The following is a 25920-nucleotide window of genomic DNA, read 5'->3' as shown; positions in this document are numbered from 1 at the left end:
AAACATAGGTGCTTTAGTTTAAAACAAATTATCTTTCAATTGGCTCTCACTGCATTTTCATGAAGAGCAATTCAATTATGCAGGTTAGTTCAAAAATCAGAAATCACCCAAAGAAGGAAAGTCACCATTATTTTTATATGTATTGATGGGCAAAGGGTTATTAAAGCTATGACTTTGATTTTGGAAATTTGGCATTTCTCTAACAGAAGCCAGAACACAGAAAAATAGCATATGACTATGTCTAGGGCTATGTTCTCAAAGAAGATTTAATAAAATTGGTTAACTGAAATAGCAAGGGCCAATACACATTCCTGAGTAGTTATCTTATCATCCAAAATCTGAATTGAGTAAACCATGAAATGAGTAAATGTTAAATGGAAGCGATTTGTTGGCAAGGAGGGAAGAGTACAGAAGAAGAGTTTGGAGAATATAAACCATGAAAAACTCAGAAGGAGTTTGTATTTTATATCCTTAACCAAATTTACATTTTTATTTGCATGTGGATCTATCCATTTGGTGTTTCTTGCTTTAGTTTTCCTATCAAATAAAGACAGCATACTTAAATGCAGGAAGACCTGAAAAATGTTTTCTTGTTTTGCCTTTTCATTCATTCTGCTCATCATCCAATTGCTTTTCATTCCAAACTGAGAATGAATTGTTAAAACCGAGTCTGTTAATATCTTAGACCTACTTTCCTTTTATTTCTAGCCTAGATAATAGCTTTAATTTAAAATGTGGATGATAATGTCAATAAAAGGGATAAGTACATATATAATGTCACAGAGAAGTTAAACACAAAAATTTACCATGGTGTAAACTGAGCTGGGGATAAATCTATTTGTACATAGTCCACTTGCCTGTCAGTTTTGTGCAAATTTCAACCAAGAATAAGAAAGGCTTAGTATAAACAGAAATGTGATTATCTCAATCCCATAAAATATAAACAACCTTTCTGGTTTTACCTGTCCTTCTTCTACACAAATATGGTCTCCAAAAAGTTTCACCAATATTTCCTGGCCTTTTCTTTCCTTTCTGCCTTTGTTCATTGTTTCTTCAAATTTTTATGTAAGTAAACAACTAGTAGCTGTAATATTACTCATATTACTGAGCCAAACTAATTTTTTCATGTATGTATTTATGTTTATCTATTTAACTAGATCAACTCCTTGAGAATTAGAGCCATAAAAAAATTTCTCTAAGGGCTACAGAGTTCTGGTCTCATGGCATGGCACAAAGTAGGCACTTAATAAATATTTCTCTATAGCATGCCATGAAACGATGCATTAATTGTTGAGTTGTTCTAAATTATTCACTCAATTCTACAAATATTTACTGAACATTTATTGTGTTTCAGGAAAGATTAAATGACCTAAAGTCTCAGCACCATTAACTGATTTGTCATTGGTGGTTATGATATTAGTTTAACACAGAAATACTATTAAGCATCAGTTCCGTTGAGAAAGGGAGCTAAAAATTATTGGATGCTCATTGTGCACCAGTCATCAAGTGAAGAACTATATGTGCTTTGGCTCAACGGATGCTCACAGTTCCTAAGATAATTGATATGCCAGACTCTTGCTTTTGGAAAAGGTTTGGAGTTTGCCCAAGCTTGCTTAAGAGTTCTTCCGTAGGTGTTCCAAAGAGGCACTTTCATTCCTTTGCATCCTCTTGAACTGGCTTACTACTATTTTTGCTGCACCCCCCCCCCCACCTTTAACCTTTGCATAACTTTTGCTTTTCATCAGGTCCTTGCCTTCTGTTTACTCCATAAAATCAAACTCTTTTTTGCTTCCATAGACTGCTTCTTTGAGTTTGGGTCTTCAGGACCCTACTGCCCAATGCTGAGGGGCAGTTCTGTCTACTCTCATGCTCTGGTTTTAAGGGTCAAGTCACAGACTGAGCTCCCTATTTTCCCAGAAATAAGAAGTACACTTAAAATACACATAATAGTCTCTAATTTAGATTAAGAGTTCATCTGTTTGTGACTGACTACAAATTGGATGTCCTGAAAGGCAGAAAAGGCAGAAAAGTCAGAATGAATTACTTAGCTCTCTGAATGATGCTAGCTGAACCAGCCCAGTGTCCACATCAACCAAGCTTTGTTGTTCATATTTAATACATAATTTAATTTGACAGCCCAGGAAGTATGGGTCATTATCCCCATTTTATGGAGGATGAAACTGAAAAGATTATATAGTACTGTGGTTTTGCAAATTCAGGGATCTGAAAAAGTCTCAGGAAGCACACCTTGAGATTGTCCAAGGTATACTATATTATTATACTATTTTTATGGAGGAGGAAACTGAAGATCAGAGAAAAAGTTTGCACAAGGCCACTCAGAGCTGTGATTCACACCCAGCTCTACATGACGCCAAAGCCCAAGCTCTTCTCTACTACACCACACTACCTTTTAGAGGAATTGATGCTATTAGTAATGCCTTTAGGAATCAATTTGAAACAAAACAAAACAAAACAAAACAAAACAACTCAGAAGATATAGAATAACAAGAAGGAGATCTCCAGTGATACTGGGGTTATGTTGATTTTCTACAAAGTCCTTCTGAGTCCTTCTGAGTCCTTGGAAATTTGGATGGTTCACGATCTTTGACCAAAGAAACAACTTAAAGGTATTGAAGCAATAAATAAATAAATGACAAGTCCCTCTGTGCATCTCTATCTGCAAATTACTAGATGTAGTGAAATTAGACACGAGAGACCATATGGTTACTATATTTTAAGTAGGCATATGCTTAGCCTTTCATCTTTTTGAGGTTATTTACCATCATATATTGGTAATCAGGCTTTAATAAAAACAACAACAAATATGAAACCAAACCAACAGTACTGCCCTTGAAGTCTTTATTATGATTATTTTGTACAGAAGAAAATTAAGCACTAGAATTCCCATACTACATGTAGATATGTGTTAACAGTAAAACCCCGATTGCCAAGTCTACATTATTAATTTAATTCAATAAGAGTTATTTGGGGGGACACCCCAAGCTTTATCTGTTGGCAAAATTGGAACAATAAGTATATGCCAAATGAGACAACATGCTTTGAGTAACTGAGTATAGATGGCAACTTAAAGAAACATAAAAAGTAATTATAGATAATTTTCTATTTCTAGATGGTAGTTATAGCAAAGTTACTGAGTCTTAGAGTATTCATGAGAACCAATGATTTTATGTTATTCATTAAAACAATCTATTTGCTCATGAACTTTATTTTAAAGGTCATTCATTTCAATGTACTAAAAACTTTCTCCTTAACTACTGGGAAATCTCATAAAATAGAGACCAGATTTTCAAAAATATTCTTATCTGCCATCTTATCTGGCATGAATAGCAACTGTGAGATTTGGGTGATCATTTACTATATTTACATTGGGATAGAGTGATTGACAGGGTTTTATTTTATTTGATTATCTCTCCTCTATTAATTTAGAAAGATAAGGTGAGAGAATGTTTCCAAGTTCAGGTAATGTTTAGCTCAAACAATGAAAAAATAGATGAGCAGAAAAGTAATTGTAAAATCAATATCTTTAAGTACCTTAAACTTAGAATAATGATGCACATGAATCAAATTTAAGAAAAGATTCATCACCTCTCTCAGAAACAAATAATAATAATGACTAGTAGAGAGAGATGAATAATTTTAAAGTTGAGACATTAATATATGCTTCTTGGTTTGCACACAGAATTAAAAACAATATATTGTGGTATAGTAAAATGGTAAAAAAAAAATCAAATAAATGTGGTAATTAGGCAGAGAATAATCGTATTGAGAGTTGGCTTCCAACTACATCACTCATTATCTGAGAATCATTAGGCAAATTATTTAATCTGTTTCCTCATCTCTAAAAAATGGAGGAAATAATAGTATCTACATCATTGGACTGCTGTGAGAATTAAGTGAGTTAGTACTCTTAGAACAGTGCCTAGCTTCTAGCAAGTGGCCAATAAATGTTAACCACCATGACTCACATTTTCATTATAAAAAGATATATTTTAAGTATTTATCTGTTAATCTAGCTTTGTGAAGTCACAGGGAGTGAAGTAGACATGGTTGTGCTAAGCTGTGAACCCAAAGGAAAGGCCAAAGGCTGAATGAGCCTCCTAGACTGATGACTCAGACACAGCAGTTCAGGTTTCCAGACTGATTCAGTCCTTGGCTTCTCTCCTGACGCTGACAACAAGAATGCCAATTAGTGCCAAGAGTGATGAGTTTTTGTAACATGGGGTGCTGTGCCTTTGGGATTCAAATCAGATCACTTACATGTTGTATAGAACACCAATAGTGATCAACCAAGTTCAGATTCAAACCAATGACATAGAGGTAAAATGCTTCATATCTAGTTACCGTGTTCCTAAACCATCTGCTTCTGAATTCTAAATTCTCAACTCACCCACTGCCAATGGGCTAAACATAGCTAAAGGATTTAAATTATAATTTGATCTGACAACCCAGGTATCAAACGAGCCTTCTTTAGCCAAATAAGTAGAGTGGTGACAAATATCAGAGCAGTATATCCACTCTATGGTATGTGCTTTATGACAAGAAAATAATAATTGAGGGTACTGGTAAATATCTTATTTCTCATCTCATGTAAAAAAGGATGTCAGCATAATATTGGTATTCAACTTAGGCTAACAAAAGAATTATTAAGGCTAAGTGATTTAGATAGGAGGAAGGTAGGGAAGTAAGGAATATCTGAGTTTTTCCATGATTCTGAATTATCTAATAGACTAATGTTGAATGCATAGAAAGATCATGCATAATAAGATACATCAGATTTAGATATATTTTTTAATAATTTTGTAATGTTTATTTATTTTTGAGAGAGAGAGAGAGAAAGAGAGAGAGAGAGAGACTGACATGGGGCTTGATCTCATGAACCATGACATTACAACCTGAGTGGAAGTCAAGAGTTAGACGCTTAACCTACTGAGCCACCCAGGTGCCCCCCAAATTTACTTATTTTTAATTGTGGTAACATATACATAACATAAATTTACCATTTTAACCATTTTTAAGTGTATGGTATTAAGTACATTAATGTTGCATAATCATCCCCACCTTCCATCTCCAGAACTTTTTTCATCTTGCAAAACTGAAACTCTGTACCCATTAAACAATAACCCCTTATTCCCCTTTACATCTAGCCCTGGCAACCATTTTATTTTTTATTCCTATAAATTTGACCCCTTACAGTTCCAGGTAACCTATTATGAACACGCAAAAATCTTTTTGTGTTTTTAAAGAAAGCTTAGGGGAAATTTTCTTAAATTGTTCATTTCTCATCAGTCTCTGAAGTGTAAGGATTCTGCCTTGAGGGTCTACAGTAGGCTAGTTCTAGGTAGTCTGAGTTTGTAGAGTTGTGAAATGGCTTGTACTTCGGATAGGAGACAGGGGCCTCCAGGCTGTGATGTGATTTATGATTGGATCTTCTACCTTGCCAGTGCCCAGGACAATTCTGCAAACTATGGCAAGAAAGAGTCATTGGCATGCCTTTCATGTCTCACCTCCTTTCATCTTTACACAGTTGTAACCACTTATTTTGTTTGTTTGTTTGTTTTCTTTGAAAGTTCTAAAGAACAAGACCCAGTAAGATTATTTCAGGGCAGCACAATTTACATATCACAAGGGGATTTTTATTTGTGATAAAATACTGCTGGCTATATTTTTATAGCATGGTTTTGTCAAGAGTTGAAAGGCACTTTATAATATGTGAGAGCAAACACAGTGAACTACAGCAAAGCTAAAAGCAGTTTCCTAATTCTTTTAAATACAAGGAGGAATTAAAAAGTATTGTGAGGACACCTGGGTGGCTCAGTCAGTTAAGTGTCCAACCTTTGATTTCGGCTCAGGTCATAATCTCATGGTTCCTGGGATCAAGCCCCACATGGGGCTCTGTGCTCATAGCGGAAAGCCTGCTTGGGGTTCTCTTTGCCCCTCCCAGGCTGGTACACGCACGTGCACGCTCCCTCTCTCTCTCTCTCAAAATAAGTAAATAAACTTAAAAAAAGGTCTCATATTTCCCACTTTCAATCCAATGTAAATTTAATTTTAAAAATGTTGTGGATCTCTCGAGTGATAATAAATGTAATTTTTAATGTATTGATTTAGACAATACATATCAAGAAGCAACCATTAATTTAATAATTATTTCCAACAAATTTATGTTTTATTAATTATAATACTATCTAGTAAATTATATGTTTATTCTGTTTTCAGACAGAATGTACAAATGTACACATGGATTTGTGGACCAATTATAATTGCTCCATGGCTGTCTGAGGGTCTTAACCACAAGCTGTAAATCACTGACCTAAGAAAAAAAGCGGGTTCTAACTCCATCTCTCTCTCTCTAGCTATATGACCTTGAGCAAATCATTCTATAGGCTTCAGTTAATTCATCTTTTCAGTTACTGAAAAGTGAAGAAGATGTTTTGTTTATTTCAGGAGTTTACAAATATACATGTAAAGTATTTACATTCTAAATGTGAGATAAAAACAAAAACCTTTGAAAGTGATATATAAATATGATAGAATTTTATATTACAGGAAACACATGGAGGTATCAGCAGAGCACCTCAAACACTCCAAAAATTAAAATAGAAAATCAGCATACAATGACTAATGCATGTAAATTTAGACACTTTAAGAACAACTATCATTCCAATATAGTTCTAAGGATGTTCATAAAGAACTGTTTGTAACTGCAAAAAAATTAAAGGCAGCATACTTTTTAAAATGTTTTTATTTATTTTTGAGAGAGACAGGGAGTGAGTAGGGGAGGGGCAGAGAGCCAGAGACACACATGGAATTGGAAGCAGGCTCCAGGTTTTGAACTGTTTGTTAGCACAGAGCCTGATGTGGGGCTTGAACTGGTGAACTGCTAGATCATAACCTGAGCTGAAGTTGGATATTTAACCTACTGAGCCACTCAGGTGCCCCCAAAGCATACATTTTTTAACATAGAAAGATAATTATGATATGTAAAATGTAACAAAAAAAAAGCAGTCTTCAAAACAGTGTTTATAATATGACTCTTATTTTGTAAAATTCTGAAGTAAAATATTCCAAAATGTTAAATGGTTATATTTAGGTAGTGGAATTATGGAAGGTTTTTCTCTCCTATTTTTTCTCAGCTGTACTTTTTAAATACTTCTAATAAGAATGTGTTATATTTATAAAGAGAAAAATAGTAAAAGTATCCCTTAAAGGCAAAAAAAACCCCAAAAACCCAAAACAAAACAAAACACCAGGAACAAAAACAAAAAAAATTCCAAGGACACCAGAAGAAAAAAAGAGCAAAATTTGGCTATAGCCTAATTGATGTTATATATCTATCAAAAATATGTGTGAATATAAATATAAATACATGTCTACATTTTATCTGTATTTACATCTACATCTATATCTATATCTGAGGAAGTGATCAGAGTGACAAGTAAGAAAGGGAAATCAAAGAAGAAACAATCAGCAGTGTTCAGTCAAGAGAGAGCCCTGTCTGTTCCTGACAGTGGTGCTGGGAGCCCCAGGCCAAAGCTGCCAGATGCTGTGGCCAATTACCTGCTTTGTTCCAATCCATGCTCCTGCAGCAGCATTCTGATTTAAATTTATTATTTTTTTTAAATAGATTTCTGTCTTTAATTTTTTATTTATTTTTTTAACATTTATTTATTTTTGAGAGACAGAATGAGACAGAGCGTGAGCGGGGGAGGCTCCAGGTTCTGAGCAAGCGGTCAGCACAGAGCCCTATGCGGGGCTTGAACCCATGAACCGTGAGATCATGACCTGAGCCGAAGTAGAACACTTAGCCGACCAAGCCACCCAGGCACCCCTAATAGATTTTCTTTTAGAGAAAAAAGTTGATAGGAGAATATAACATTTGGTTTGCTCTAAAGCCATCTTTCTTGTTGTAAATTAACAAATTGGAATGTTGGATGTATTACTTTTGTGGGAGTTTGGTTAATGTAAGTACTTTGCTAAAGGACTGGATCGCTGTAAGAAGTTTTGAAAAACAAATTAGGTTTCTGAGTTTGGACAGTTGAAGGCCAGGTAATAGAACCTAGTGATTTTATCAAGGTAATTACAAGCCATAAGATCTTAGGACAACTAAATGGACTTCCCTAAGAAGCAATCTTATAATTCAGTGTGTGACCTTTAGCATGAAATAAATACAGGGCAGAGTGTCTTGGAGACCTTGCCATGAGATATTTCCACAGTATGAACAATGGGGATGGCATTTTAGCTGTGATCCAACATATCATTCTCAGTCTGGAGTCGTAGATAAATTGAGAATCAGAGAAAGTAAGTCAGTTATCCAAGACTGAAGTTGATATCAGCCTGAACTTGGAATTATAATTGGTGCCTCCTAGTCCAGCATATTAAACTGTTTTCCACAGCCTTTACGAAATAATATCATAGCTGTAAAATGCTCACATCCATGACTGTATCTTCCTTCTTTGTTTTAAGAAGCATTTATTGAGTAACTAGTATGTTTAAAGCACTCTGCTAGGTTAAGATTTTCTTCAAATCTGCTCTGTATGTTTTATAGTATGAGCAAATGTTTGACATTGAAAGTAGGGTAGAGGAAAATATGGCTATATACTAAGAATCTAATACCTGCCAGGCAGTGTTCTAGACACACTACATCTTACTTCATTTATTATTTACTATTATTTATTATTTAGACGTGCACCATCTAATGATATCTTGAAGTATTGAGCTTCACCCCATCAGGTCATATCCAAGATTATCTTGAAATAAAAATGATCCTTACTGAAAAGCATTTATTAATCACATAATTACATATAGCACTGAAGTGCCACTATAACTGAATACTCTTAGAGTAATGGGCTATAAACGCTCACTCTCAATGGAGGCTGGAGGCAATGACAGTTCTCCTTTAGGATGAACCAATGGTTAATACTCCCAGCGGAAAAGAGTTCTCTTCTTTGTAGCTACACATTTAAACATTACCCCTGACCCTACCAAAAAGCTTACAGAAGACTACATACTGTATGATTACATTTAAATGAAATGTCCAGAACAGGCAACTCTATAGAAACAGAAAGTAGATCCATGGTTGCCTAGAGCTGTGGCAGAGGCAAGTGTTGGTTGAAAAAAGGAGTGGCGGGGCGCCTGGGTGGCGCAGTCGGTTAAGCGTCCGACTTCAGCCAGGTCACGATCTCGCGGTCCGTGAGTTCGAGCCCCGCGTCTGGCTCTGGGCTGATGGCTCAGAGCCTGGAGCCTGTTTCCGATTCTGTGTCTCCCTCTCTCTCTGCCCCTCCCCCGTTCATGCTCTGTCTCTCTCTGTCCCAAAAATAAATAAACGTTGAAAAAAAAAATTTAAAAAAGAAAAAGAAAAAAGGAGTGGCTGTTTTTGGGTATGAGTTTATTTTTGTTTTTGTTTTTGTGGCAGGGGGTGATGAAATGTTCTAAAACTGTGGCAATGATTGTAAAATTCTGTAAATAATCTAAAGACGACTGAACTGTACACCTTAAGTATGTTCATTGTGTGGTATGTGAATTATATTTCAATACAGTTGTAATTTTTCAGTAGTTCTGAATTTCTGCTAATTGCATTCAATCGTTTCAGATCAACCCTGTGAGACACCCTTTTAATAGCATAGGAATTTTTACCATTAATGATTGTAACTTCAAAAAGCAATAGGTAAATACAAAAATGAAATCTCCAGAAAACAGGAACTCACAGAAACCATGGAGAATGATAGATGAATACCCCCACTGGGAATAACATATGTGCATCATAAAATAAATCACTGATCTCTTCTTATGAAATAATAACACTGAGAAAATCCTGGCCCCCCTCCAGGATTCTATTGTCTGCCCTCAGCCAGCTCAACCACTCTGTGCTTCATCTATGAAAAATGCACACTGTTGCTCACTGAGTCCTATTTGTGTTATCTCTGATCTTTCCTTTTTGGTTCTATAGTATCTCATCCATTTTTTATGCCACTTGGGGATACCTTTTCCTTACTCCTCTTCCACATGGTTTTACAATTTTTTTTAGGACAGACTCCTCCCTTTACTCCAACACCTAAAAACAAAACAAAACAAAACAAAACAAAACAAAACAAAACAAAACACAGAACAGCATCTACATACCCTAGAGAGCCTCAATTCAACAAGGTAAAAAGGGGTGGTTCAGTTGAATACCTCGTGTGAGGATGGATATAAGAATACTCTTATTGCTCTATTAATCATTAGATTCCTGGAGGCACCTCTTTACTAGGCAATATTAAAGCTTTCAATTGACTGGATATCCCCTTTAGGAAGTCTCTTGCTTTACCTCCCAAGGTGAGTTCCAAAGGAGGGCCTTACCTCACACAAACTGCAGTGGAGCTCCATGGGCTAAGGAGGGTTCCCCCAGGGCTGCCGGCCCTTCACTTCACTTATTGAGGGCAGGGCAAGCTGCTGTGGCTTTCCCTTCCTGGGCTTGCCCATTCTGCTAATTTTAGGCTGCTTCCTCATGCGGCTGCCATGGGTATCAGAGCATGTGGCTCCCCTTGGAGAAGCTATTTTCTTCTATGAGCCTCACTTGTTTGTTTCCAACTTCTCTCCCTTCTTCTCCACCTTTCCACCTCTGTGAAGTTGAGCTATTTCATAGTAATAAATAAGACATCTTTCAGAATTATGCTTACTTTAATCTGAATTTATTTCTGAATCCAAGGGAACAAGGAAAACTTTTTTATATTGGATTAATTGTACCTTCCAGTATCCAGATACAAAATCCTTTTTATATAAAAAATATTTCCTGAGTTTTTACTGTGGATAAGATGTTGCATTAGGGATGGGTGAAACAGGTGAAGGGGATTAAGAGTACCTTCACTTTGGGGCACCTGGGTGGCTCAGTCCATTAAGCATCCAAATTCGGCTTAAATCATGATCCTGTGGTTTGTGGGTTTGAACCCCATGTCGGGCTCTGTGCTGACAGCTCAGAGCCTGGAGCCTGCTTCAGATTCTGTGTCTCCCTCTCTCTCTGCCCCTCCCCCTCTCATGCTCTGTCTCTCTCAAAAATCAACTTTAAAAAAATGTATTAAAAAAAAAGGGTACACTTACCTTGATGAGCACAGAGTAATGTATAGAACTATTGAGTCACATCTGAAACTAATAGAACGCTGTATATTGTACTGGAATTAAAAAATTTTAAATGTAATTATTAAAAAAAGAGGTTGCCCTAGATCATAGAGATACAATAATAAGCCAAAGCAGATATGTATTTCACTAACGTAATCTTGATAACAGAGACTTATCAAACTTCTACTGTATTCTGTGCTGTTAAGGCCTAGGAATACAAAAATTGATAAGATAGAGACCCTGTCTTCAAAGAACTTACAAGATATTTCAATACACATAAAGACTCAAAGAGGCAGGGCTTATAAATTCCTGTTGAGACTTGTTTTGATGCAATCAATGGTTTCACTCATTCAGCTAATCAGTAAAACTGGACTTCACATTATTCTATGAATATACTACTCTGCTAGGCACTGGAAGAAATATAAATAAAGTACAATGCAGGTCCCTCCCTTAGAAAGATTATAATCTAAACAAGGAACAACTGCTCAATTAACAAATATTTAATGGATATTTATTATATACATGTTCTATCTTCTTCACTGAGGGTTTCTTAAATATCTTTCTTCCCTGGAGACACAGTTTTGAAAGATTTTGTACAACAACATTTTTCTAACAATTTATTTCTCATATTTTATTATTCAAAGATAAAAATTATGCCAATTAGAGCTTCTGACAAATATGAAACAATTTATATTCATTTATTCTTCAGAATACAAGGATGAAAAGATCCAAGTTCTTGACCTTGTGAGCTAGCAGTCTAGTGAGGGAGAAGGCAGGCAATTGATAATGCTGTTAAGTGGCAAGTTCTATAACACAGGATGGCATCAGAGAGGATGGGGTTCTCCCAACTGTCACAGACAGGGCAAGTCTTCACAAGGAAAGTACTGCTTGAGCTGAGTCTTGAAAAATGTTAATATCACTAGGTTAAAGAAATAACATGAAAATGTGGGATGGTATGAGAAAGAACTTATTTATTTTGAGAGAGAGAGAGAGAGAGAGAGAGAGAGAGAGAGCGAGAGCGAGCAGGAGTGGGGCAGAGAGAGAGAGAAAGGGAGAGATAGAGAGAATCCCAACCAGGGACGTGGGGCTTGAACTCACGAACCTCGAGATCATGACCTGAGCTGAAATCGAGTTGGACGCTTAACTGCCTGAGCCACCAGGCACCCCTAAGAGAGAATTTTTCAGAGCTCGTAAAATAAAGATAAGGTATGATTTGGAGGATGTGGTTGGTATGAGGTTGCAGAGGAGGTTAAGATTATATAAGATGTTAAATACCTAGATGATAAAAAATTTTAAGGAGATATGATCAAATCTGCATTTTAGAAATACCACGCCAGTGGTTGTGTGGATGGGCCAAAGAGTCCACAGTCTATGGCAGAAGTCCAAGTCTAGGCTGCATAGTTGGAACTGAGGTGCTGGTAGGAGGGATGAAAGTTTAAATAATTATGGCCACAAGGCAACTATGTCTTCGTATTTATTGGTATAATCAAATTGCATATTAACATAAAGAATATAAACATGCAAGTGTAGTAGACAAGATGGATATGCTAAGCAGTATCTCAAGGCTCTCCTTTATACCCCACAAAACATTTTGCTATTCTATGGAGCCAGAAGGGTTGAAGAACCTGGAGAAGCAAATTCTAGGTGGTCAAAACACATATGATGACTATTAGTATAACAACATATCTGAGTACATTCAAGTTGGCAACATGTTTTGAGGTAACAGAGGTGTTAATTAATCTTATTGTGGTAATCATTTCACAATACACATATATATCAAATCATCACATTGTACACCTTAAACTTACACAATGTTATATGCCAATTCTATTTTAATAACACTGGAAAAAAGATTTTTATTCAGTTTGAACAGAAGAAGACTGAACATATCTATTATTTATTCACATTTGTGGATAGTTCACCCTGTAGTTTTATGATCTGGGTATGTCTTCTATGTGAACTTTAAGCTCCCCAATACTTGGAAAGAGGTCCTTAGCACCCTGGTAAGTAAAAATAGGTTACAAAGCTCCAAGATCCATTAAATAAACTTACATTGACCTCTGTGAGTGTACAATATACTTTGGAGTAGGGAAGAATATCAGAATAATGTTTGATAAAATGTTAGCCATGTGTATCTCCTAAGGTGGTATTTCTGATGATTATTCTTTGTACCTTACTTGTTTGAATTATTAACAATAAGCATTAATATTTTAAAATAAACCTATTTTATGAGAATTTTTCATACTAAACAAATTTAAATTATAAACAGAAGAGTTTTTAGGTTAAATAAAATAAACCATCTTACCCAGTCTATTTGTAACTAAGTTAGAGAAGGATGGTAAAATATTTCACCCTTACCATAGATTAATTTAGTGTGCAAGTAGATTCTCTGATGATGCAGTACCTTAAATTTTATTATTTTTTTTTAGAGAGAGAGTGGGGGAAAGGAGCTGAGGGAGAGAGAGAGAATCTTAAGCAGGCTCCACACTCAGTGTGGTGCTTGACACAGGGCTTGATCTCCATGACCCTGGGATCATAACCTGAGCTCAAATCAAGAGTCAGATGCTTAACTGACTGAGCTACCCAGGAGCCCCACTAAATTTTAAAAAAGATGTTTTCCACATTAAGAACAATTTTAACATTCACCATTCCACAGGATTTCTATTTTATTGTCAACACTATCAGAACTTGAGAATGGGAGCAGTTTGAAACTGAACAGATGAGGTTGTTATTTGCTAAAAGTGAACAGCACACAACACTTCAACTTTTAATATCCCTGTGTTTACAAAGGGTAATTTCTTTCTTTTTTTAAAAGTAAAACAGCAGCTTGAACTGCATGACATTCTTCTTGGACAAACATTTCTGTCATTTTAATGTGGTTAAACTGTATTTAGGCAATGTGGAGGTGGCAACTATAATTTGTCTTCTAGGAACACTCTGTCCTTCCTTGTCACTACTGCTCAACTGTTCCTTCAGGCTGTAAGATCTTACATTGAGACTATAATAATAACATTTTCAAACCCTAATGAAAATCTGTCCATAAAAATGTCTGTTTTATTTATTTCTGATCCCAGCTATGACAATCTTTTTATTTTTCCAAAGAGAAAGCATGAGTAGCACTACACATTTTAAAAAAAATTTGCAGTCAATAAGTATAAAAATTACAGTATGTTGAAGGCAACCATCAGTTGGTTCTAGAGTATATGAGTTGTATGTGTGTGTTGAGAGGGAGTTTATCTATCTATCTATCATCTATCTTTGTTTTTTTGAGAGGGAGTTTAAAAAGCTTTTTCCATCTCCTTAATTTTGCAGTCCTCTGTGCTGCCTTCAGAAGATTTCTAATGCTTAATTAAGAATCTGAAATATGTTATCAGTTCCCCTTATAAAAAGTGAAAATCGATTAAGATACATAGCAAGGCTGTTTCTTTTATACCATTACTTTGAAAGTTATTAATAAAAGATTCAATAGATGAAGATAATGATGCGGTAGCTAATTTCTGTTCAAAGAAGTAGTACTGTTAATTTGACAAAGACCTGTAGGTACAATTAATTTTAGCTCTGGTCCTGTTTGAGGGCAGTAAGACATGTCACTTAAAAATATATACTTATAAAAAATATATATGCATAGTTATGTATATATATGTATGTATCCATACGTGTGTGTATATATATATCTATATATATAATCTTGCCCTTTGACTTGATGGTTATATTAATGATTTAGGTGGTGTGGGACCTAGGACAAGGAACAAAATAAAGCAAATTTCCAAGATTTCATATTTCTAACAGCTAAATTAGAACTTTCCAGCCTCCAATATCTTTATAACAGTCTCTGAAATCAGTAGCAACAAAATAATTCTATTTGCTACCCAAAAGTTTGACTGTTAAGCTGAGTTGAGATTCTTCTCTTTATTGCTACTTTTTTTTTTTTTTTTTTTTGAGAGACAGAGTACAAGCAGGGGAGGGCAAAGAGACAGGGAGACATAGAATTGGAAGCAGGCTCTAGGCTCTGAGCTGTCAGTAGAGAGCCTGGCATGGGGCTCAAACCCATGAATTGTGATATCATGACCTGAGCCAAAGTCAGACGCCTAAGTGAAGGAGACACACAGGTGCCCCAATAGTTTTTTTTTTTTTTTTTTAAAGAAAACACAGACTTAAAAAATTCATATAAGTATAGATCCCATACTTCATATTATATTGCTTTGGTAGTGTTCATTATTAATTGGACTGAGAGAATCCTCATCTCATGATTGCTGTGGGATAAAATTAATTTTAAAGCATATAGTTTATCACACAGTTAAGATTTTGTTTAACAGTTTTTATTCTTTGCTGTCACAGACACACACAAAATAAAACCCCAGGGTGTTTTGAGCACTTTCTCTGTTTAGAAAGTGTGGTAACTGGAGCACTTACACTGTAATTTCAAAGGCATGGACACATCCCCACATACTGGTCAAGGACCACATTACATGTGATTTTTTCAGGCTTATGCCTATTTGAATGTCAGCTGAATTCCTGTAATTGGGGGATGGGAAGCAAACACAAATAAATTATAAGGAGTTACAAAAAGAAAGCATTTAAAAATGTTTCAGATATTCATAATATGAACATTACTATCATTTGACACTGCAACACTGTGAAAGAAATTAAAGAATGGGATGCCTCAGCGGCTCAGTCAGCTAAGCATCCGATTTCGGCTTGAGTCATGACCTCACAGTTCATGAGTTTGAGCCCCGCGTCGGGCTCTGTGCTGACAGCTCAGAGCCTGGAGCCTGCTTCAGATTCTGTGTCTCTTTCTCTCTCTGCCCTTCCCCCACTCATGCTCTGTCTCTCTGAAAAATAAATAAACATTGAAAAAAAAAAAAAAAGAAATTCAAGCCAGAATGTACATTTGGAGAAGGAAAGGATGTTAGCATAATTGTGAGGACAGTTGAGAAAGATTCTATAATAAATATTCAAAATTATTCTTTATGTTATAGATTAAATGGCATATATCATTACATATATTATCAATTAAATTGTTTTGCTTGCATGTATTAAAAAGGAAGGCCAAATTTTCTTCTGTGATTTCTCATTTATGTGGCAGAAGAGAGTTTTTCTATCTCACTCACTTTGGGCTAGGACAATAAACACCTAGGATAACAGAAGGACTTTTTTTTTTTTTAAGTTTATTTATTTATTTTGAGGAGAGGAGGGGCAGAGAGAGGAGGAGAAAGAGAATCCCAAGTAGGCTCCACTTTGTCAGGGCAGAGCCTAATGTGGGGCTCGATTCCACGAACTGTGAGATCATGACCTGAGCTGAGATTAAGAGTTGGGTGCTTAACCAACTGAGACACCCAGGTGCCCCAACAGAAGGACTTTTTACAATGCAATTCAAAAGAAAAAAAAAAAACTGTTATGGGATGAATTATGTTCCCCCAAATTCATATGCTGAAGTCCTAACCCCCAGTACCTCAGAATATGACTATATTTGGAGATACGGCTTAAAGAAGTAATTAAAGTAAACTGAGGTTAAGTGGGTGAGCCCCAACCCAATATAACCAGTGTCTTTATAAGGAGACTAAGACACAGAGAACACATGGACCAAGGAATGTGATCACCCAGGGAGAAGGGGGCAATATGCAAACCAAGGAGACAGGCCTTTCAGAAGTAACCAAACCTGCCAACACCTTGATGTCTAACTTCTAGCCTCCAGAATTTAGGGAAAATAATTTTCTGTTGTTTATGCCACCAGTCTGTGATATTTTGTTATGGCAACCCTACGAAATGAATACAGAAACACACTCTTGGTTTTTCAAACTTAAGGTCAGAACACTTAATTTCTCCTAGTTAAAGTGTGTCTTCCCTCTTCGCTCACCAGTCATTCTCATTTGTAAATGTCCTCAAGTCAGAAAAATACCAGTGAGCAGCCCACCATTCCTCCCATTCTGTGATCCCCTACAAACCATCCATCACAACCCTGTTAGTCCTATCTCCAAAGTATGTTTTGAAACTGTCTTCTTCACTTTATCTCCATCACAACTACCTTAGTCCCCACCACTATTATCTCTCATTTGGATTATTGCAAAAGCCTCCTAAATAACTTCCTCCATTTTACCCTCCTCTACTTCAGCAATCCTGTCCAGTCCAGCAGCAAAGGAATCTTTTTAACACTTATAATTGATGCCCCCTCTCCTGCCTTAAACCCTTAGTGCAGTAATTGCACTAAAACTCCTTAATATGACCTACTTGATCTAGCCTCTGACTGCTTATCACCAAACACCTAGCTGGGTTCCTGAGCTCCATCTACACTAATTTTCATTCAATTTCTGGAAAATGCCAAGTTCTTTCCTGCCTCAAGGGCTCCACTTTGCTCCTCTCTTCACAAGGCTTGATCCTTCTCTGTTTTCACATTTACTTATTTAAATTTATTTTTGGAAGGGAGGGGAGAGAGAGAGAGAGAGAGAGAGAGAGAGAGAGAGAGAGAGAGAATCTCAAGCAGGCTCTGTGCTGAGTGTTCTGTCAGTGTGGAGCCTGACTTAGGGCTTGATCTCACGAACCATGAGATCACGACCTGAGCCAAAACCAAGAGTCAGACACTTAACGAACTGAGCCATATCCAGGCACTCGTTTTCAGTTTAAAAAGTTTTTTTTAAATGTTTTATTTTATATTTGAGAGAGAGAGAGAGAGAGAGAGAGAGCACAAGCAGGGGAAGGGCAGAGAGATGGAGACAGAATCTGAAGCAGGCTCCAGGTTCTGAGCTGTCAGCACAGAGCCCGACACGGAACTCGAACTCACGAACTGTGAGATCATGACCTGAGATGAAGTCAGACACTTAATCTACTGAGCCACCCAGGAGCCTCCTGTTTTCAGTTTTAATAGCAACTCCTCCACTGAGACCTTCATTGTCTATTCTATTTCAATGGCTTACTCTATTCTCCATTTCTACTTCTTGTTTCTTTCCTTAGTATTTATTACAGTTTGAAATACTTTCATTTGGTGCCTTTTTTGTTTGTTTTGAGAGATGGGGGGTAGGGGCAGAGGGAGAGGAAGAGGGAGTGAGGGAGGGAGAGGGGGAGAGAGAGAAAGAATGAGAATCTTAAGCACACTCCACACCCAGTGTGGAGCTGGATGTGGGGCTCAATCTCATGATCTTGGGATCGTGACCTGAGCCAAAATCAAGAATTGGATGCTTAACTAACTGGGCCAAGCAGGTACCCTGACCTAATTGTTTTTTTGTTGTTAAGATTTTTTTTAAATGTTTATTTTATTTTTGAGAGAGAGAGAGAGCGAGCGCAGGGAAGAGGCAGAGAGAACGGGACCCAGAGAACCTTAAGTGGGCTTTGTGCTGACAGCAGAAAGCCCGATGCAGGGCTCGAACTCATGAACCGTGAGATCATGACCTGAGCTGAAGTAGGATGCTTAACCGACTGAGTTACCCAGGCGCCCCTAATTGTATGTATGTATGTGTATATACATAATATATATATGTATGCGTATATACATATATATACATAGTTATATACATATATATAGTATATATATAGCATAGTACATATATATATATAGTATATATATATATAGTATATAACTATATTTATAACTAGAAGTGGGAAGGCAGCACGGAGTAGGTATTCAGTAAAGATCTGCTGAAGAATTGTACAGAAGATTTGGCTGCCTTGTTTACATTTCAGGCTGGAGCCATAATGCTAGATCAAAGACCAAGGAGAAGAGATAACTATTGAGCCCATAAGACAGGGGATGAAAGAGCAGAACTCTCCAGAAGAAGGGATTCACCGAGGGACTCAAGTAAACGTGGGCATACAACTACTTGATTGAAGACTCTAAACTTGGAATGCAGGAGGGGGTAAAATGACTGGAGGAGGCTTTTCCAGTTGTCCACTCAAGGCAGAATCAATCGACGACTTGGTGGTTATTGGTGACAAATTGTTTCAATGTTAACAATAAAAAGATTAATCTTGCCACACATTCCATTTCTCCAATTGTGGAACTTAAGTTGTTTTTAATTTCTGCTATTAGTGGGGCGCCTGGGTGGCGCAGTCGGTTAAGCGTCCGACTTCAGCCAGGTCACGATCTCGCGGTCCGTGAGTTCGAGCCCCGCGTCGGGCTCTGGGCTGATGGCTCAGAGCCTGGAGCCTGTTTCCGATTCTGTGTCTCCCTCTCTCTCTGCCCCTCCCCCGTTCATGCTCTGTCTCTCCCCATCTCAAAAATAAATAAAACATTAAAAAAAAAAAAAATAAAAAAAAAAAAAAAAATTTCTGCTATTAGAAATCACATTACACTAAAAATCTTTGTTCATAATTCTATTTGCTGCCTCTTTGTTTTTATTATCTCTCCTATTAGAATTTAGTAGGTGCTAAATAAAGATTTGTTGAATGCATCTTGTATGTCCTTAGGCCAGAGTCCAGAAGTGAAATAATTCAGGTAAATAGTGCAATGTCTCATAACAAATATTGTTAACTTTTGTTGAGTGAAATTTTTTGGCTTTTTAAAAAAAATTTTATTAAAATTTTTTAAAATATTTATTTATTTTAGAGAGAGAGACAGAGTGTGAACGAGGGAGAGGCAGAGAGACAGGGAGATACAGAATCGGAAGCAAACTCTGGGCTCCAAGCTGTCAGCACAGAGCCCGATGCAGGGCTGGAACCCATGAACCATGAGAGCATGACCTGAGCTGAAGTTGGATGCTTAACTGACTGAGCCACCCAGGCACCCCAAAATTTACTGGCTTGTGAAACATTATTGCCAAATTTATTTACAAAAAGGCTGTGATAATTTACAATGCTGCCAGCACCATTAATTAATTAATTCAATACATTTTTTTGAGTATATGCTATAGGCCAGGAACTGTTCAAGATATTTGGAATACAGCACTGAGTAAAACAGACAAAACCCCTGCCTTTGTAGTTTTCATTATAGTGGAGAAGACAGAAGTTATATATCTATCTATTTAATATAGCTGACCTTTGAACAATGCAGGGGTTAGGGATGCTGATCATCAGCAGAGTTGAAAATCTGTGTATAACTTTGACTCCCCTGAAACTTCATTACTAATAGTCTGCTATTGACCTGAAGCCTTACCAATAATATCAACAGCTGATTAACATATATTTTGTATGTTATAGGTATTATATATTGTATTCTTACCAAAAGGTAAGCTAGAAAAAAGAAAATGCTATTTAAAAAGTCATAAAGAAAATACATTTATGGCATTTTACTATAAAAAATTCATATAAGTGGACCCATGCAGTTCAAACCTGTGTTGTTCAAGGTAAGCTGTATATTAGATTGTACACAACTGGTTATCTATTTAAAAAATTTTTTTTAAATGTTTATTTATTTTTGAGAGAGACAGAGACAGAGTGTGAGTGGAGGAGGGGCAGAGAGAAAGAGAGACTGAATCTTAAACAGGCTCCAGCTCTGAGCAAGCTGTCAGCACAGAGCCTGACGCAGGGCTCGAACTCACAAACTGCAAGATCATGACCTGAGCCGAAGTCAGACACTTAACCGACTGAGCCACCCAGGAGCCCCAGTTATCGATTTTAAAATTTATCTGTATATGACATGTAATAACATGTACTATAATAAATATAATATTATACTTTTATATATTATGCAATAAAATATCAGGTAGTGATAACAGAAATGAAATAAAGCACAAAAAGATTCTAGAGAGTGGTGGGGGTAGTATTATGGATAGGGTGGTGAAGGAAGAGTGGAGAGGTGATGAGTAGAGACGTCAATGAAGGAGGTGAGGTGAGTTCCAGCAGAAGCAGTATTGCTGGATGGAAAGTAGCAAGGGATAGCCTGGGACATAACGAATACCCTTTTAGTGGTCTCTCAACAGTCTGAGCATTATTATTTAAAAAAAAATTTTTTTTTTTTACATTTATTTATTTTTGAGAGACAGAGTGAGACAAAGTGAGAGTGGGGGAAAGGGCAGAGAGAGAGGGAGACACAGGATCAGAAACAGGCTCCAGGCTCCGAGCTGTCAGCCCAGAGCCGGCGCGGGGCTGGACGTGGGGCCGACTGAGCCACCCAGGTGTCCCGCATTATAATTTTTTTTAATGAAAAGAACAGATAAAAAGTATTTTACTTTCTTTCTAAATTAAAATTATACCATTACTGGTGAGAGGAAATGCTTTCTCAAATGTTGTTTTACACCTTGTAGTTCAGGACAGACAATATTAGTAATAATAAAAGCTAATATTTTGGGGGCTCCTGGATGGCTAGTCGGTTAAACATCCAACTTCGGCTCAGGTCATGATCTCACAGTTCGTGGATTTGAGCCCCCCGTCGGGCTCTGTGATGACAGCTCAGAGCCTGGAACCTGCTTTGGATTCTGTGTCTCTCTCTCTCTCTCTCTGTCCCTCCCTGCTTGGGCTCTGTCTCCCTCTCTCTCAAAAATAAACACTAAAAAAATTTTTTTTAAAAAGCTAGTATTGGGGCGCCTGGGTGGCTCGTCGGTTAAGCATCCAACTCGGCTCAGGTCATGATCTCAGTCTGTGGGTTCGAGCCCCGCATCGGGCTCTGTGCTGACAGCTCAGAGCCTGAAGCCTGCTTCTGATTCTGTGTCTCCCTCTCTCTCTGGCCCTCCCCTGCTCATGTTCTGTCTCTCTCTGTCGCAAAAATAAATAAAAACATTAAAAAAAAATTTTTTTTTAATTAAATAAATAAATAAAAAGCTAGTATTTTCAAAACACTTGCCAGGTACAAGGCACAGTACATGTTATCTTATTAAATCCTCACAACAACCCAGTGAGATATGATTAATATTCCCGATCTATAAAAATTGTGACTGAGAAGTAATTTTCTGTAAAACAGACCATTAATAAATGTCTGGAGGTGTCTTTGGGAGGATAGAAGGATAGAAGTATGAGATGGCCTGTAGCTTCAGGCTATGAATCCAGAGAAACCAGCACTACAGGCCATGCTCATTGATCTAATGCTTTTATACAACAAATTTACATTATCCCAATAACTCTCTGAACCTATACTTGTCTTACCTTAAAGATAATCACACGTTGTTTTCTAAGATCTTGCACCACAGTTTCATAGATTTATAAGATTAAAACAAACATCTAGAAATGTTCTTTCCACTTTCTAACAAGCAAGACCTAGCTTTAAAAATATTCCATACAGAGATGCATCCATGTGGCAGAGATAGCTGTCTACCAATTCATGCTTTCTCTTCCATGGTTTACAGAAGTACCTGGGAACTTGGACAGGTATTGTTTCCCAGTCTCCTTGCATCTAGGTGTGTAGTTCTTGCAAATGTTGGCGCAGAAGTGGTACATGGCACCTCCCCGACAAGCGTTTTAAGAGGCTCTCTGTGCCTCCATCTCTCACTGTTCCTGGAAAATCAGTTTCATCAGTCATTAGGAACACTCATTTGGACTGTTAAAAGATAAAATATACTTCAATTATGCTATGCCACTCAAATTTTACTGTTTATTTGTTGCAGTGTCAAGTACATATCTTAAAGATCCCAGATCCCATAACTTCCCCTTTAATGATATACTGAGACATCAAGTCCTTAAGGTTAAAAGACAACAAAAGTCCTAAAAGGGCAAAGGAGAATAATAAAATAAGAATAGAGTATGTTTTGTTAGTATTCCCACCTCTCCCAATATTGAAATTATGTTTGTTTGAGTATCTTGTCATTTTTATACTTGTTTCTATAACATACTATGTTGGGTTGAACTGGATCCCCCAAAGAGATATGGTTAAATCCTAAATTCCAGTATCTGAAAATGTGACCTTATCTGGAAAGAGGGTCTTTGCAGATGTAATCCAGTTAAAAATAGGTCATAATGGATCAGGGTGGGCCTTAACCCAATGAATGGTGTCCTTATAAGAGGGAAATTTGGACACAGACACACCAGGAAGAACACCATGGTGTTGGCAGAGATGGAGACGGACATTAGAGTGATGCATCTATAAACCAAGAAATACCAAGGATTGTCAGCAACCCCCAGAAGCTAAAAATGTATGGAAAACATTCTCCTTTGAGACATCAAGGGAGAACTAATCCTGCTGCCACACTAATTTCTAACTTCTGGGCTCTGTAACTGCGAGACAATAAATTTGTTGTTTTAAGCCATCCAATTGATATTTTATTGTGGCATCCCTAAGAAAATAACGCACATACATATTCTAGCACAGGCATTTCCTAATCTAAAATAGATATTTCAATGACATAAAGAAATGTGGCTATTTGTGGAATTCTTCCTGAGTTCTCAACATTCACGCCAAACTCACAGGTCTAGCAAAGTCCAACAAAATTTCAAGAGTGCCTTGTTTCAAATTTTCCTCCTTTTTAAGAGGTTGTTATGAAGACTGCCCTAGGAAAGCCAGACTTCGTTTGTATGAAGCAGGGACTCTCGTCACATGCACTGCTCAATTTTCTCTGAATGGAAGCGCTTCTCTGTAAGTTTATCTTTCAGGGAGAGCGCAGAAAAGTGCAGCCATCACTTCACTAGGAGACCGAACTGGTGCTGCTGATATTCAATGCCAGTAGGTTCAGTCAGAGCTGCGAACATACCTGGCATCCTCAGACTAACTAGCTCCGGTTGAGGGTAAGGGTAAAATAAAAGGCTTCACCCGCCTTTATATTCGTATAGGTGATGTTTATCGGTTACTTTAAATTCGCCTTGGAAAAAAGGTAGACTGAAATAATAGACTGGAACCTAGGAGCAGAAAGACAACCAAACCAACAAAGGAAGAGATTTTCTTCACTAAAAGGCCCTTCTGAGCGCAGAAGCGTTCTTACAAGACACTCCAATCACCCCAACTCGCCTTCGCAAACTCCCAACTTCTGTATTTGGCATTTTCCTCTTAAAGCAACGCAAAACAGCACACTGCGCAAGCGCCAGGGTCGAGGTGCCCTGGGAGGATTCCAGCGCAGGCGCGCGGGCTGGGAAGTGTGAGGGCTCGCGCGCGTGCTCCATGGCTCACTTCCGGCCTGCCCCTCCCCTCCCCCCTCCCCGCGAGCTACCTTCCCCCTCTCCCTTCTCCTCCCCAGTCTCTTCCCCAACTCTCCCCACCCCTCGCGCTCTCCGCCCCGCTTGCCTCCTGTCCTTCCCCGCCCGCTCCATCCGGGTCGCTGACGGCTGTCTCTGAACTGGACAGCGGTGGCTGCTGCTTTTCTCTGAGGTACCCGGTAAAGTTTCACAGGAGCTGGGGAAGAGAGCAGCGGACAGTACCGACGCCGGAGGAGCTCTGGTGTTCGCAGCCGCTGGCTGAAGGAGGAGGGTCCAGGAGCTGGAGACCTGCCTTAGCTGCCGCGATTGCCTCGCTTTCTGGGGTGGCGCCGCCCCCCGTCGCCCTGGGCTTCCCCTGCCTTGAGGGGCTGGGTGAGTCGTTGCCCCGGTGGATTCGGGGGCGTGTGACGGCGTTAGGGAGGGGGCTGGCTGGGCTGGGCGGATACAGGCCCGCCTGGCGCTGGCTGCTTTCTCAGCGCTTCCTTAGGGTGGGGGGCGGGGGACGAGGACTGTGTCGGTGCTCTCTGGCCGGGGGGCTGGAATGTCGCACCTCCCTGGGCTAGGGCCTCCCTCGGACTGAGGGCCGCCCAAGTGCGGAGCCTCGTCGGCTGGCCTCTGCGGCTGCTGCGAGCGGGAGATTGCCGTAGTTGAATGGTCGGCCCGCGGGGTTGGGTGTGTGCAGTCGATTTCGCTCTCCTGGTTCCCATGAGCTGAGGCTGAGTGTCTGTTCAGGGAATGATGGGAGTAAAGTGCTTCTCATTTCCCTACCTGTTGCTGGCGAGAGGACGCCTTTTCCATTCCTTCTGCCTTTTTTAAAGAAAAGGATGGTTAAACCTTGTGCGCTGAATTTGGAGGTATTTTTCTGTCCTCTATTCTTAAAAAAAATAAAAATAAATACGGTTAGACAATGCAGAACTCTCGGGAACCATCGAGTTCCGATGTCCCAAAAGAATGAAATCAAACTTCTCTGAATGGATAGGTCATGGAATGGACAGCTTTGGCAATTGCTAGCCCGAACGTAGGAAAGTTGGGTTTTGAAACTTCTTAGGTTCTGTGTAAGGAATGTGGGTGACAACAACGGGAATAGGCTGACTTCCTGTAATTGTGTGATTTAGTAACGCGATGTGTTTAAAAATCTGTGTGGGTTTAGATGAAGTGGTCTCTTTGATATCCATGTCTTTTCCAGTGTACTGGAAAGTTCTACAGATTTCGCCACCAGACTATCAATGTCCCAGCCCCCATTTCTGTTCTTGAAAAATCTTCAGTGCTAGGGTTATTTGCAATTTTCTCCCCCATTTTCAAATACTTGTCTCAGAGGTATATAGATAGATACAGATTTTCCCGGGGAAATATTTTTCAATCAGGATTACCACTTATAATAGAAAATGTTGAATTTGGGAGACCATCTTTATACTTAAACTGCATATTTTCTTTTGTATGTGGTTATGTGCGTGGATTTAGTTTTAAATTTAAGTAAGTGATGAGGTCACAGGCGATTGTCTTAAGATTGAGGTTTGACGGGAGAGAACCATACTTTTCTGGAAGGCCTATTATTTCAGTAATTAGATCATTTAAATTCTGGGGGATTTAAAGTTTACATAATTGGTTTTATTTTGATTACAAGAACTTAAGTTGTCGGCTGATGTAGAGGTAGGTATTAAAAGGTTTTTTGAGGGAGATTGAAAGGTTTTATGTTTGTGTAACTGGCAAAATTTTTCACTGTATATATACTTGGTTTTGCCGGTTTTATTTCTTGCTCAGGATAAAATTATTTAAAGTGAAGCTAAAATGAATTTCATTAAGGTACTTAATATTTTTGTTAGT

General features: G+C 38.1%; 2 protein-coding genes and 1 long non-coding RNA gene across 15 annotated transcripts in view; 1 reads left to right on the top strand and 2 right to left on the bottom strand.

Moving 5' to 3' along the window:
- MYPN (myopalladin) overlaps positions 1-24965 on the bottom strand; it is a 119796-nt gene extending 94831 nt beyond the window's left edge. Inside the window, exons 1-2 of one of the 5 annotated variants that reach the window (XM_045437568.1) lie at positions 24865-24965; positions 22326-22467 (exon numbers count right to left, since the gene is read on the bottom strand). In XM_045437568.1, coding sequence (XP_045293524.1) covers positions 22326-22366 — 41 coding nt within the window. In that variant the 5' untranslated portion in view covers positions 22367-22467; positions 24865-24965. Of the gene's footprint in view, positions 1-10356; positions 10468-22325; positions 22468-22802; positions 22874-24184; positions 24294-24318; positions 24428-24864 lie in introns of those variants that run through there. The other 4 variants (XM_045437567.1, XM_045437564.1, XM_045437566.1 and 1 more) reach the window with 4 other exon arrangements.
- Positions 15416-22319, bottom strand: LOC123576588. Its single transcript, XR_006701498.1, has 2 exons — positions 22120-22319; positions 15416-15627 (listed from the first exon to the last, which is right to left on the bottom strand). It is a non-coding gene; the product is annotated as an uncharacterized LOC123576588 (long non-coding RNA).
- HERC4 (HECT and RLD domain containing E3 ubiquitin protein ligase 4) overlaps positions 24355-25920 on the top strand; it is a 153268-nt gene continuing 151702 nt past the window's right edge. For 7 of the 9 annotated variants that reach the window (XM_045437581.1, XM_045437578.1, XM_045437577.1 and 4 more), the window contains exon 1: positions 24355-24468. The gene's annotated coding sequence lies outside the window, so the exon portion shown is untranslated. Of the gene's footprint in view, positions 24469-24836; positions 24951-25920 lie in introns of those variants that run through there. The other 2 variants (XM_045437579.1, XM_045437572.1) reach the window with 1 other exon arrangement.

Source organism: Leopardus geoffroyi, chromosome D2 (assembly GCF_018350155.1).
Source record: "Leopardus geoffroyi isolate Oge1 chromosome D2, O.geoffroyi_Oge1_pat1.0, whole genome shotgun sequence".
Lineage (NCBI taxonomy): Eukaryota > Metazoa > Chordata > Mammalia > Carnivora > Felidae > Leopardus > Leopardus geoffroyi.
The sequence above is the reverse complement of the archived record's forward strand: the minus strand, read 5'-3'. Positions and strand labels throughout refer to the sequence as shown.